Source organism: Urocampus carinirostris, chromosome 14 (assembly GCF_059441175.1).
Source record: "Urocampus carinirostris isolate Australia breed hairy pipefish chromosome 14, RoL_Ucar_1.0, whole genome shotgun sequence".
In the NCBI taxonomy this organism is placed as follows: Eukaryota; Metazoa; Chordata; class Actinopteri; order Syngnathiformes; family Syngnathidae; genus Urocampus; species Urocampus carinirostris.
In genome coordinates, this window is record NC_142362.1 from 35998302 (window position 1) to 36013410 (window position 15109).

Here is a 15109-nt window from a genome sequence, read left to right on the forward strand (position 1 = left end):
GCACATGCGCTTACCACTGCGCGGTATCGGTACTTGCCCATTCAAAATACTTAATGAGATACGAATATGTGACTTTTATGACAATATTGTGTCAAATCGGGCATTTTTTACAGGAATTGTACCAGTAACACATCTTAAATTAATTATAAGCCCTGCTTGAATGGAACCATCACATTTACTAACTTTAAATCTACAGTATAAGAGAAAATTGGCATTAGAATTGATAAGAAAAAAGTCTGGCCTGTGTCAATAACACTTAAACCGTTATTCTAAACAAACTCATTAGGTGTGTTTTATTACCCATTTGCAGCTCATTAATGGTTTCCACTAGCGACCAGTCTGGACTGTAACCACAGTGGGACTTCTCCAGTAAACTGTCCAGAACCTGAAGTACAGGATAATCTTCACATTATTCTGATCACACAACAAATATTAACATTGCAACATAAAAATAAATAGAAAATCAAATGACATACATGCCCCACAATCAAAGAACATGACAAAATGCTGAGGTAAAAGCTTTTCTCTTTATATGTCTGACAGGCTGACAGGTGAAATTACAATCTTGGTCCGTCCTAATGCTCAACACTAGGCTTAGCAGGTTTTCTGGGAGAACCTTTATGTCAATTAATCAAATGTACTCATTAATGTTTTATTCTCGCAGGAAGGCGTTGTAACAGGAAATGTACCTGTCTGACGGTTTGTCTCTCGTCCACCATCATGGTCTTTGAGCTCTCGTCAGACAAATGAACACGAATCACCAACTGTAAAAACAAACATGATCCATCAACAATCTGATGCAAACTTTCTCGGCATATTTAAATAAAGACAGGTAAAAACGAGCTCTTTAGGCAGCGGGCTGAGATAAATATTTTCCTTTTCGATATGTACAGTATTAGGGCTAGGCAATTGATATTGGTTTCTATTTAAGTAGTCACTCAAAATAAGGAGAGAAGGGATCAATGGATTTTGAATTTGTAAGAAAAACAGTGGAAAGAGCCCAAACCTCAGATAATTTTTTTTAACCTGTTCTAAAAGCCCTCCCCTGAGTCCTTTTTTAAAAATATCATATACAAAGGTAGACCCACCCTAAAGGATGTGGAAATTAAAGAACAGGAACATGATTGGCCGTTTGTGACAACAACGGTTCATAATTAATTAAGAAATCTGCAGATTTGTGAGCGTTCTCCCGGTGCTGTGGAATGTGCTGCCCTCTGAGATTCGATCTGCAACCTCAGAGTACATATCGCTCTTCTCGGGTGCTATTCCAGCGGCTTTTAAGTCCATTGTCATCAAAGTTACGCTTAAACGACCCAACCTTGACCGGCAAGCCTATGTAAATATAGACCTTATCAAACCTGGAGTTTATATTTTTTTAAATAATCGAAAAAATTGTTGCACAAAGCTGAATAAATTCAGGCGGTTAATCCAGCATTGCAATTGCTCTATCTGTAGGATTGTGATTTCATTTGCAGCGGTTATTATGCTGAGTGTTCTATGTGTGTAATATGAATGCGTGTGCACATGACCGCAGCTGTTATTGACCAGCTTTTTTATTGTGGCGTATCACTGACCTGACCCACATAGACCGGTTGGACTGACACGTGCTGCGCACAAACTCATGCACAAATAATTGTTAAATGGTGGTGTGGTAAAAAAAAGAGAAAAAAAATCAATAAAAAAACCCATCCACGATGTTTTCATTTAAAATGATTAGAGTTTTAAAATTGTCATAACAATAACTTCCTGGTGCAAGTAATTCAGAAATCTCTAAATTTACCTATTGGTTGTTACTTTTGTTTTACACGTCGTCAATTATTTTCATGTACTTACACTTTTAGCATTTAAATATGGGTAATTTCCACATGTTTGTGCATTCTAATAGTAAACATAATATATGGGTAAATATATGAGTTTAAAACAGGGTTGGTACACCTTTTTATGACCAAATCCAAGCACTTTTTAAAGATTTTCAACAATTTTCCAATTTCTCTAGTACCACCCAAAGAAGAAATAATCCATTATTATATTGGTAATAATAGTAATTTTTGATTGTCATTCTCATCAATTATAGTATTGATCACACCAACACTAACAATGTATATAAGGTGTATTTAAGGCAAGGAAATTCAGTTCTTCCAAAGTTTAATTTATGTGTAGTTCACAAGCTACTGTAAATCAGAGGTAAAATCTATTATTGTCTATATCACCAGTCATGGTTATTCTCTGTCTCTTGGTCTTGATCTCTGTCTCTCTCAGATTGCCACACTAGGTTCATGTTCTAGGCGTGTTGGCGTCATTTTTAAGCAGACATGTTTTCTTCATTAATTTGGTTTATAGAGACAGACTGCTAAGAAACATAGCAATAATTTCAAGCCTTTACAAGCACTTCACACAAAATTAAAGCGCTTTTGAAAAATTGGAACCACAACATTACATTTCAAGCAGTTTCAAGGATTTCAAGCACCCATATAAACCCCGTAAAATCTTAGGATGGTAGTTTGTTATTTGACTATTATTGGGTACTGTTGTTCGTTGTTTTGACTATTATGCACTGTTTACATTGTTGTCACTATTGGCCAATCATGTTGCTGTTCTCACACCCTATGAGATAGATTTGCTTTTGTAAACCTAGGTTGGAATTTCCTATCTGAGGTTTGAGGTCTTTTGGCACAGTCATCAGAATAATAAAGGGAATTGTGCATGCTATAGTGTATATTGTAATTTAAAGAGCGATTAAATGACATCATCGGTTGCTTAAAACACAGATCTCACATAAAAGACAACATGTTAAAGGATTAAAATCGAGTAATTCAGATAGGTCTATTACACAGAAAAAACACATGGTTGTTCCCCATTCATATTTACTTCACAGATTTTCACTATTATTGGTAGTTTGTTAGTAATCACTTCATGAATAGTTTGATAACATAACAGAATACAGCACTTGGATATGAAGTTCGACAGTACAGGTAATTTGCGTAGTGATCAGCAGCCTTACCTTCTTCACCTGAGCCTCTTTTATTTTCTCCAGGGCAACTCTGATATTGTCTGCCTTCAGCTTTGCAGCCTGCTCCTCCTGCATGCAAGCACAAATTGTCAGTCTGTGTAAAAAAATGACTTGCTGCATATTTGAATGCCTTTAATCAACTCAACTTTACCTGACTCTTCCAGCAAGAATTCATTGCTTATGTTGGTTTATTGTCAACAATTCTGTGTCTGTGATAGCATCCAATGCATGCTGTAGACTTTCAGGATTCTTTACTCCAGTTTTGTTAGAACCTCTCAAAGTAGCGTCGCGAGAAAGGCAGCGAGTGTGGTCATGGCAACCACGATTTGCGAAAACCTTGGACCCCAAGTTTCTTTTAAACAAACTTTGTTTGTTGAGCAAGAGAATTTCAGTCAATTCGTGCCTGTTTTACTGCTAAAATTAAATACTTTTTAATCAAAGGAGTTTTATATACAAACTGCAAACTAATAGTGAGGTTAAAAAAAAAACAAGATGAAAAAACGTAGCTGCGATCTGGCTGTCAAGCTGTTGGCAAATAATCATAAATGGCTAATTGAGGTCAAACGGCGGCCTCGTTCCAGGAAAATCCAAAAAAGCGACCATATCCCGTCGCATCTCTCTCGCGGACTGGCAAGATGTGTGAGGCTGCAGAGTCCAAGCAGGCATCAGCAGGGGAAAGGGCAGATGCTAGGCTGCGTGTGGGGGAAGGGCGGTGTCCACATGCTATCTCAGTTGCAATGTTTCTCTGATACCTACAACCCCCTTGTGAGTTTTGCTGAATTTTTAATATATTTGCCCTGTCTCTATGTTAACAACAGTTTTGGGACAAACGCATTCGCTGTAACGAGAACTGTGACGCAGGGGTCAGAAACCTTTTTGACGCAAAGAGCCATAAAAGCAAAAATATTTAGATTTTTGTTTAGAGTGCCACACCGTATATTTTAAGACAACATTCAACCAAACCGCCAAACCCATTCTTCAGACAAAAGATAATAATTTAGTACATTTTAATTCACAGTGTAATGTTTGATGATATTATCAAATCTATGAAATAATAATAATAATGCCAGAGCCTGTGTCCCATATCAATATAAATATACCACTTAAAATGTGTCTCCCCCTGCAACTACTTAAGAGTGCGGAGGCTCATTTTGTCTGTCATTTTTGTCCTAAATAATGGCTTCGAAACAAGGTGCAAGCAAAGTTTTTGGAAAAAAATGTCACAAAAACGAGGATACCAACGTATTTACCTTTAGTACAGACAGCGCTGGACGAGGACAAAGAGAGCGCGCGTTCTGTCCTGTGAATTGCTCTGCCCATTCCCACCGCTCACCCAATCAAATTCCTCTGGGTGCTTCGATAGAGTATAAAGTTTGTTGTGTGGCTTTTCATTATAAAGTGTCTAAATAATTAACATAGAATGCTTAGTGAGCTTCCGTGTGTTTTTTTTGCTATTTACAGCCAAAACGGGGTCTGTTGGTGTGACACCATGACTGCAAACTGCGGTAAAAATTGTGTCCTATATACTGTATACTGGACCTAAACCTCCTGGCAGTCAGCTCTGCTAGTGCAACAATAGGCTCTGAATGTAACTGTACATTAAATCATTGCACAAGTTCTACTTTAATATCACCGTTTCTTCTTGTTAGTGTACACATTTTCTTCCATTTGTTATTACGTGGCTATATTAAAGCAGTTAAAGCCTATATGCGAGTTTATATAGTCATTTGTCACCAAAAAGTGACTTTAAGAGTATCCCACTAACATTTGGTGTGATTAATCTGGGAGGGTAACTGAATTATTTTTCAGATGAGGTCAGTAGTAACTAACTTATTACTGATTTTCTAGTAACACGACCAACACTGGTTTAGAGTCAGTGTGTGCGCAGGTAGTGAGTATCAAGCTTTTTATTTATACTAAACACATTCCATATGCCCAAATATTTGGACGGCTGCTGATTAAGGATATCACCATCCACTTGTGAAAAAAGGGCGAGTTTTTTCCCCCCAAAAGAAATACATCATCTTGTTGTCGTAGAGTGATTCAAAAATACAGGTACATGAATGCACTAAAAATTCATACAAGAATCACTCAGCTTCAAGAGAAAAAAAATAAAGTACTAAATTGTGCATAAATAGGACATTATATTTAAAGGACATTGTATATTATTCAGCGCCACCTAAGGTAGAAAAACTTCATTCGTTTGAGAAAAACATAATTTAATTGAACAATAAACAAAAACACAAGAACTATCATACTGTATAAACTTAGTTTTTATTAAAAATACTCATAGGTTGAGAAATTTGTATTTTACAAAAACATGAGGCTCACAGAAAGGGAGCTGACATGATTGTCTGCCATCTTGTGGAAACAGGAGCCAAGAAAAACCTTGTAAAAGGTTTGGTAAAATAGAAGAGGAAATTGTGTCTTTTGGTGACTTTGAGTGCCCGTAGTGTGTATAGTTCCTTGTGCTTTTTAGCACTTATTTGAGGTTGCATCTCACCTTAAGTAACAGATGTTGAAGGATTATTCAATCATGTTTCAGCAAAACCCTTCACAGATTTTTACAAAGCAACAGTGTTGAAAAAAACACCTCATTTTTAGTTCACATAAATCTACTTTTTGGAACAGATATTCATTGTAATTGTAAAACTTCAAACAATGAATGAAAAAAATGCCCCAGTGAGAGATAATTCTGGTTTTCTTAAGGATTTATTTTTTACTTTACAATAATATGCACCCCCCCGTTCAATAATTAAGAACTTTTATACATTAAAATCAGGAATTAGTACTCAAAACGAAGACATTTATCAAAGACGACAAATGCAGGCAAAGGGATTTAATTTAATCAAGTACTTTTACATAGCAAATTAGTGTGGAAAAGTGCCTATATTTAGCATTGACAATTAGCATTCGCAGTGGTGTTCTTAGTTTTAAGCTTACATAACACAATAATAAGACATTTTAGACCGCACACACCCCTCCCCCAAAATTACGGGATTTAATTGGGCAAAAACCATTATGTAACATCAACATCCTCTGTTGGCTGAAAACAATAACTGCTTTTCCCTTTTTAACATGGTGCAAGAAATATTGATATATTTTGAGATTTAAAAAAATGGAAGCTGGGAGACTGCGCTAGCTGCTCAACTACAGGAAACTTTTGTTAACGGTGCATTTCCCTTTTGGGTTAGGCATTACTTTGACTGTATCAGGTCATGGCATACTTTAATTTTAGGATTAGGCTGTTAGGTACTAAAAGCATTGTGAATACTTTACAGACGTGTTGTAAAGTGTGGGCATGTTAATTTACATTTATAGGCATTATTTAGTTTTTTTTCTACCTTTATACACCTCAATATTCTAGTAGTAGTTCTTCTATTACATTTTAAAATGAAATCTAATGACAGGATCTAGGATTGCATTTAACTAATCTGGTCCCTTAAAATAATATCCAGGAAGATCTCAGAAACTCTCGCGCAAGGGGCAAGAACATGGTTACAGTAGGCACAGGGTAGCCTGAATTTAAGACGTTTGGAAAATATAAATAATGCGAAATACTCATATAGTGTTTTAGCAAAATAATTTCCTAAATGGATGATAAGTTTACCTTTTTTGGTATTTAACACCTGCAGGAGAGATTGCGAAAGATGGCAATTCATTATTTTGACAATATCACCGTTGTATGTTATTTTGACTGTTCACATTATTGCCACTACTGGCTAAACATGTCTAAATTTGTTTGATTATCATAAACTTTAGGCTGGATCTGCTTTTGTAACCTAGGAGATTTTGACTTAGAGGAGGTTCTTTAGGAGGGTGGAATTTCTTAGTGCGTTTTGGTCTCTTCTGAGTTTTACTTGCAAGTTCAAAATCCATTGATGTCGTCTCTCCTTATTTTGAGTCTCTACTAAACTATAAACTTAACAGTGGTTTGATATATCAATAGCATGATCAGGGTATTTTTAGACATTATCTATATACACAGTGTTGTTGTTTTTTGCTGAAGAAGTTTTTAATAGTTGACTGAGCCTATTTTAGCCCAAGTCCTAATAATTCCGACCAAATAGTAACATAATAACATAGTAACGACATAGCAACATAACATTTATTTTGGAAATGCATATCATACATAGCTCCTGGCAGTAATCAGTAAAAAAAGGTTAGTGCCCCCTGCTGGGGTAGCAAAAACATTAAATCGGGTAAAGCAATTTTGGATCAATAAATCTGAATTTAAAGACAGATGTGGCTGGTCAGAGCCTGAGGTAAATGGTTCCAAAAAGTCTACCACTAATCTGACAGCATTCACTTCATTTAAAGCCACTAGGCTCAGACAGATGTTTGCCCTTTGAATAACGCCACCCTTTCAAGAAAAAAAAAAGTCATGCTCCTTCAATGCAGAGGCAATTCGTAGCTAACTTGGATCAGCAAGGTCAAATAGATTATATAAAGTAAACCACAAGATGGGGATCATGCTGTGAAAACACTGTGGAAGAGTACTTGACTGTGAAAGCTGAAATGCCCAAAGGAGATGCTCAATGCCAGCTGACTGCTGTGTGCAAGCACATGTTTTCCTATGACGGTCACTAGCAATCACTCCCCTCGGTTGCAAAGAGGATTATTGAGCCTCTGTGTGCTCGACCAACACACACTCACACAAACAGATGGAAAAAAAAGTCAACCTTCACCATTAAGATGCCAGCAGCTTATCTGGGAAGCAGCCGGGTGTCAAAACTATGCCATCTATTCAAAGTAGAGAACGCCAAAAGTAAAAGGTGCGAGTGCCAATGTGGGCAAGACAGTTCACCCTTCAAATTGTTTTAAACCAGGCCAGGGATCAGCAACGCAAAATGTTTAAAGAGTCATATTGGACCAAAAATAACCAAAACAAATTTGTCTTGAGTAGCAGAAAATTAAAAGCTGTATATAAGCCTTAGAATAGATGCAACACATGCCATATATATCTATATTAGCCATATAAGCACATTTTTAAAGTTTAATGCAGCACATCCTTTGAAGAATGATGCACCAGGTGAATACTCTGTAGAAGGATACCTCTTGAAGTTTAACTTAATTACAATATTTATAAATTACAGTAAGTTTAATTTAATGAAATTTAAGGAATGGAAAAAATAAATCAAACTTTTGATGTCACTTTCATTTTGAGGATTCGAAAAATAAAACAGCGGCCATTTGATAAGGTAAAGTAAATAAAATTACATGAAAGCAGTTTAAGTTTGATTTTTGTGCAAATGTCAAAACAACTGTATAAGCAGCCATTCTTGCGCCTTAGCAACAAAACATCAATAATATCCCCAAGTGTCATCCAGAATACATACTGACAAAACCCAGAAATAACTTAATAAAACCAGATTACTTTATTACTAAAAAAGTGATTTTGAGAGCATTAAGCTCCTACCCACTTAATGTGACTTCTGTGTTGAAATTAGAGTGCAGAGATAAATTGCGAGGCTACTGCTATAAAAAGGGCGGAGCTTGCTCTTCATTTGGCTCAAACACAGGTATAATGGTAGAGAAAGGAATAAAAACGAAGGAGCTGATTTCCCTCACGTCTCATTGTTACGTAGTAACACCCGGAGTGGAAATGTAGTATTTATTCTACAATTTTTTAAAGCATCGGAAAAAGTTTGTTTTCTTGTCATGTTTGTCCTCATACAGAAACCATATTAGAAGAAAAATATATTTCCCTCATTCATGTTTGCCCATTTTTGGAAAAGTGCCAGGGAGCCACTCCGATGCGCTAAAGAGCTGCATCAGCTCCTGACGAACTAGTCGAGTCGAGTCACATTTATTTGAAAACCCCTAATCATAAGATGTCTCAAAGAACTGCACAGGTTACAATTACACCATCCCCTGAGCTTACACCAACAAGGGGAAACTCAAAACCTCAGCAAAAGGTAAATAAGAAATCTTAAGAAGGGGACTCACAAGTGGTAATCCTCCTTTCAGGACGACTAGGGTGCTTAGCATCGGTTAACAGTACACAAAACAAAGTGAACATCAATAAAAGAAAAGAATAGGTGATATGTTGAAATTTGTCCAGAAAGTGTATGAAAGCAACGACGCAACGAGACAATCAGAGTCTTTTTTTTTTAGAAGCTGCATTGATCTGTGGTAGCACAGTGATCATCTACTGAGCTACTTGACTGAAGTGCCTGACTCACGAATAAAGGTTAATATTCAACAGTTTAATCAGAATGATGTACGCAAAAATATCCCAATTGTAACCACTACAAATGGCCCCAAACCTTTAAAATGTATCTCATGAAAAAAAAAAAGAATTCTATTTAGAAAATTGTCACTATTTGCGATATCCCAGATTTACGGTCAAACAAAGGAACTTTATAATGTTTAAGGACTATTGCTGTTCAAGAAAAAGGACAAAACCACCTGTAAAATCTCATAAACCAGTAATAGGGCTCAGACTTATAGGGACACTATGTTATATTTTACCACCAGATGTCACTGTATTGTGGAGGCTCAAAGAGACCAAATCGCACCATGTCCCTTCTAGTTTTTCCCTAGGTTTTGACAAGGTTTTTTGTTTTAAGGGGTACCCATAGTAGCAAGATGGCAGACAATCATTTCAGCCCCCTCTACAAAATTTCTCGACCTCTGAGTATTTAAAGAAAATACATATATGATATTTAAAGAATAAGCAAAAATACATTAACTAAGTGTTTGTTTAATGAATGAAATTATTTTTTTACCTCTAAGAAGCTCTAAATAATACATGATGCCCCTTTTAGGAAACATTTAGGGTTTTTGATCATTACAAAACAAAAATTAACTTGGAGTATGTCAAAAAAGGTTAAGCACCGTAATTGAATGTATAGATGGATAGATAGATAGATACTTAATTTATAACCTATATTGAGCATTAAGTATCATTAAAATTAGAAATGGGTTATAAGTGATACAATATAAGACTTATTTTATTGGCACTCGAGTCATTGGCCAGCAATATCGGCTGCTCTCTACTAGGCATTTGACAATTGGGAACTTTGGCATTCAAGGAATAATAATCTGCTATTAGGTCATTCTCTGCCATAGACTCCCGGGTACAATTTTCTTTAATGCAACGGGCCTAATAACCCCCCAACATGCCAATATAATTGTAGTCGTTTACAAAACATCTCACAATTTGTTTACATATTTTATAACTACCTATTATCATCTCCTCTTTTGAGAATTAATTAACATTTAAATATCATTACTTTATACAAAGTTTATGCAGTCTTTTGATGACAAGTTACTTAATGTTAAACTATGCAAAACAAGAAGTGTACGCAAAATAAAAGCATTTATGTAAAACCTGGAAGTAGAATATTTTGGGAGCAATGAAGGTCTCCCTGAATGAGTTTTATTTAATATTGAAGAAAATATTCCTTTAAAACATTAGCTTTTATTTAAGAGAATTAATAAAATTGTACATACTAATGGTATAGGAATCCAAGGGGTGCTCAAGACTTGAGTATTGTTATTACGCTTAAAAAAATTGTCGCAGACATCCTAATATAATAATTCCCCAAAACTTTCAAAACAGAGGGTTTCAATTAAACACATTTCAAAATAGAATGTTTCATGTTTTCCAAAGGTCTCAGTTGTTCTTTTTCTTTGAGATTTTAATATTTCAAGTTATTTAGACGTAACAGCTTAAGGAATAAGATTCAGCTGAACTCAAAAGCAATAGCAGAGACAGATTTGGAGACAATTACAATCTTGGCTTAGTCATAAGAAGAATGTGCCAAACATTTTACTGTGTTTTGTTTGGGGCCTACTAAGATACAAATCACAAATTTTTTTCCTGTTTAAATTGCATACAAGAATACATTTTGAGGGAGTTAAAAAGTAGAATAATTGCCGTTACTTCACAATAAAAAAAAATAAAGGAAAATTAAAGAATAAAAAATTCAGCACAATTCTGGAAGCAAAATTACAAATAAAACGGCAGGCAAAGGTGAGGTGAATAAGAGAAATGAGGCAAGGAGAGGGTAAGCGTTCTGTGTAGTAAGTAACAGTAAGTTAGCTTCACCTTGGTCAGCAGGTGTGAAGGTTTTCCTGCTATGTTTCTCAGAATCAGAGAGGTTTCTCTGTCCAGATACGAGTGCTTTAAGGAGAGAGAGGAACACAGACAGACAAAGCGGAATACGGGTGAATTAACGTGGAAACGGGCATTCGCAGAAAGCCGTGTGGTGAAGTCGCAAACATCTGCAAAAGGTAGGAAACCAAACAGTGGTGAAGACAAAAAAAATCCATTATATATGTAATAATTACCATTTGATGTCACCAGAGAATACTGTAAACAACTACACCCATAATAATAAAAATAAAAATAATAAAAACAATATTGGCAATAATGGAAAAACAGGCTCTGGTATATACTGTATGTATGTAATATATATATATATATATATATATATATATATATATATATATATATATATAAATCCATATTTTCTATTTCATATATGCACCATGTTTCTAAATATTGTGGTCGTCCCTAGAAATCATTTGATCAAAAGCATTATCATAATCTTTTATTTAGGTCAAACATGCACATATGATTAGGCGTGTGTGTGCCAGGATGTGCACATGTGTGTGAATGTGTGTTTGCGGGAGGCATGAGTGTTTAATGCTCTGAGTTTGGGCAAAATAAAGACTGAAAAAATTGAGCCTTACATATTTTTAAAAAATCATTGTGCAGTCATTGGCATTGAACATTTTTCACAAATATTTATGCACATAATTGATCATGAAATTGTTGTCATTGTTTATAATCTACAATGCCAACATTTCCCAGAGCAGCTGAATGTTTTTCTGTGTGCTTGATTAAAACAAAAAACATGCACATTATGGATAATGAATCATAATCTTGAATGATTTTTGCCGCTATTTCTAATACACTAGGTTCTAATCTCTTTAAAAATGATTTGAATTAATCCTCAAGCAGACAACATGGAAATGCACCTAAAAAAAACGTCAAATATAGGCGCGGGTAAAAGTGAGCATTTACCTCGGTGCTGTCCCGACTCTGGCAGGTGCCATTGGTCGGATGTGGGGAAGGATGACTGTCAGAGTTGTTAGGATGGAGAGCATTCTCCAACGACTCCATTGAGGAGGCAGAATTGACGGATGTTCCTGAGGCCGACGCCACGGAGGAACGTGAGGAGTGGATTGCAGATTGCACCTAGAAAGGATGTGCTCTGATTTAGCGGTAAGATCTTGGTCGGGTCCGGTCTAAAATGTCAATTTTTTAGTTAGGTTTCGAAACTGTTTTTTCTCTCGCAGAATTTCTTTTTAATTATTCTTGCTGTGGTGTGATTGAATAGAAACATTGTTAACCACCACTAGTTGTAGCTATCGCTTTAAGAATGAACGCCACTGCTTGTTTACGGCAGTGGTATAGTTTTATTGGTTGTTCTGTGAGTTCCAACAAGTGTTCATCTTCCATGAATCAGTGAAATCATGATACACTCGTCGTTGTTCTATTTCTTTTTCTTTGTGGACAATCTGTGCGATAGATTGTGCGCGTTTAACAGCAACACTGTGTGGGGCGGAGTCATCCAAAGTGGCCACTCCTGCCCCCGAGTCCTTACAAATAAAATGTGAAAATTTGGTCTTGCTTCGGGCTTACTCCCTCAAATCAAGTTAATTTGTCTAGGCTGGGGCTGGGCTAGGTTGTTTAATACCCGAGGGCTGTGTCTGTCACGGTTGCCATAGCGCTTGATTAGCCCCGCCCGTGTGGCACCAGCTGCGGCTCATTGACAGATTGGCTTTCTGTCTATTTAAGCTCAGTGCTCTCATTTTCCCTTTGTGAGTCAGTCAACGAACTTCTGCCCCGCAAGACGTGGGTTACAACTCGGTCCTGTTCCAGTTGGGATTTCCTGTCCGGTGTTGTTCCTGTTTATTTTGTCCTGTTTAATTTCGGTTTCCAGTTTTGTTTCCTTCTATTTTTGTCCTGTTTATTATTTTCTCCAGTCTTCATTCCCATCTAGTTTGTCCTGCTTATTTTCGATATCCTGTTTCATCATCCATCCCGTCTGTCTCGTCCTGTACGGTATCGACCCCATCTGTCCGATATCACCTCGGGCAATTGGTATCGATCTCCTTGGCCTCTGGCTTCCTATCATTTCCAGTAAAAAAAAAAGGCTTGTGTGAATAACGTCACGCGTTTGGGTCCTGATCCTGTTCTGGTTCATGACAGGGTCGTTTTTTTTTTTTAGGCCCTATCTTACCGCTACTTTAAATCATTACTCGTCATGAAGACACCATTCATTCATTGATGATCCAGAATCCTGCCTTGTCGTTCCTTTGTATGGCAAAGTAGATGTTTCTTAAAAAAGAAACTTGTATACCGAAATTATTGTGTTTAGGGGTGCTTGTATAAAGAGGTACCACTGTAAAAGGAAGGGATTATAAGAACAGGTCTGTTATACTAACCTCATGCTCACTGACAGTGCCGACTGATCCGGTGCGCCGATGCTGTCGCTGACTGGATGCTGGGCGCCGCACCGAAGCCGAAGTGCCCGTGGCAGAACCAAGAGAGTGGGAGGAACTTTGACGAGCAGCTTCGTCCATGCTCATTGATGCCTGACGGGATGTAGAGACGATAAATGAGTTTGATGTCTCTTCGGAAGCATCTCGACACGCATGACTGAACATGACTTAGTGGTCGGGGTGGACAATATGACGATATCAGATCAATCGGCCTTTAACAAGATTGTGATCTTAAACAATCATCATCAGATCATCTATGTAGGAGCCAATATGTATGTGTATTGTTGATTGTTATTCTTGTTTTATTAATGGGATGGTGCATGTTAATATTGAGGTGTATAAAGGTAGAAAAGCTTGTGTTGTCTGACAGATATTCTACCCAAAAGGGCAAAATGCTAAGCTAAGCTAATGCTGAAGCTGGCTTATTGATGTCCCTCTTGACTCCTGTGTGTTTTTTGTAATCGGGCAGGGTAACGAACTTGTAAGTGAAATGAAAATCGTTTTTAGTTAACCTGAAGACTGTTTTAAGCATTTTACTTAAGATTGTATTAACATCAACACAGTAAGTAGCTCCAGTGTCTTTGGGTAACAAATGGGGCGTCTGCCTAGCTTCATCCGGCTTACGACTAATTCATTTATTTATTTTCTTTTATTTGGGTTCCTCTGTGCTTTTAATTTTATTTTATCTCAGTAACTGTTAGAAAACGGCTACATATGATAAACAACCAGGGTATTTGAATACACAGTGCACCCACACTGATGAGTTCATGTTTTAGTAGACAATAAAGAATAAAGGGAAAATATATCAATGAAAATTGAGTTTGCATTAGAACAGGAGAACAATGTACAAAAACCTCCAAGATGCAAAAATTCCAACCTGTTGTGAATGTCCTTCCCTAAGCTCTTGTTTTTATTAAATCTCCTAGGTTACAAAGAGCAGATCAGCTCTAAAAGGGTGTGAAAATCTAAGAACAGCAAAATGATTGGCCAATAGAGACAATTATGTATACACAGTGAGCAATAAAAGTCAAAATAACAAACAATCCTGGCATCCTATGCCATCTCCTTTGAAGGTGTCCAATAGTGAAAACAGAACTATATATTTTTACGGTAAGCATGCAGAATAAACTTAACACACACACACACATTAAAATTCAACACTAATGCAATAATTTATTTTAAGTCAATTAAGTCAACAGAAGGGATACCAAAGCATTATCACAACTTCCTTACTTTCAGTATAGTGTCTGAGGGTCAATTCTTAATAGTTTGTAATTGATGGTCAAAGTGCACAAGCACTTCGAAAGCATCACATAATAAGAGCCAAGGAATCAATATTTGGATATACTGTAGTGTACTGGTCGGTAAGTTGCCAGGGGAGTCAGGGAATTGCAAGTTTTGTGTTTTGTTAAAAAAAAAAGGGGGGGTTCAGTGTTTGGTGGACGACTTAAAATTCTTTCAAAAACAGTTAGGGACTACATATATAGTAGTGATAATAAAATGAAGTCAGTGAAGCATTAACACGTTCAGCCAAATTAAACCAGTCTGTGGTAAAGAAAAGGTTGCCGACCACTGAGA

The 15109-nt window shown here is 36.6% G+C and overlaps 1 protein-coding gene across 6 annotated transcripts in view; it reads right to left on the reverse strand.

Annotated features, from left to right (window-relative positions):
* raph1a (Ras association (RalGDS/AF-6) and pleckstrin homology domains 1a) overlaps positions 1 to 15109 on the reverse strand; it is an 83612-nt gene that overhangs the window by 17996 nt on the left and 50507 nt on the right. For 5 of the 6 annotated variants that reach the window (XM_088352489.1, XM_088352490.1, XM_088352487.1 and 2 more), the window contains 6 exons: positions 13475 to 13624; positions 12048 to 12221; positions 11067 to 11141; positions 3002 to 3079; positions 690 to 764; positions 301 to 385 (listed from right to left, as the gene is read on the reverse strand). In XM_088352489.1, coding sequence (XP_088208615.1) covers positions 301 to 385; positions 690 to 764; positions 3002 to 3079; positions 11067 to 11141; positions 12048 to 12221; positions 13475 to 13624 — 637 coding nt within the window. The remainder of the gene's footprint in view (positions 1 to 300; positions 386 to 689; positions 765 to 3001; positions 3080 to 11066; positions 11142 to 12047; positions 12222 to 13474; positions 13625 to 15109) is intronic. The other variant, XM_088352493.1, reaches the window with a different exon arrangement.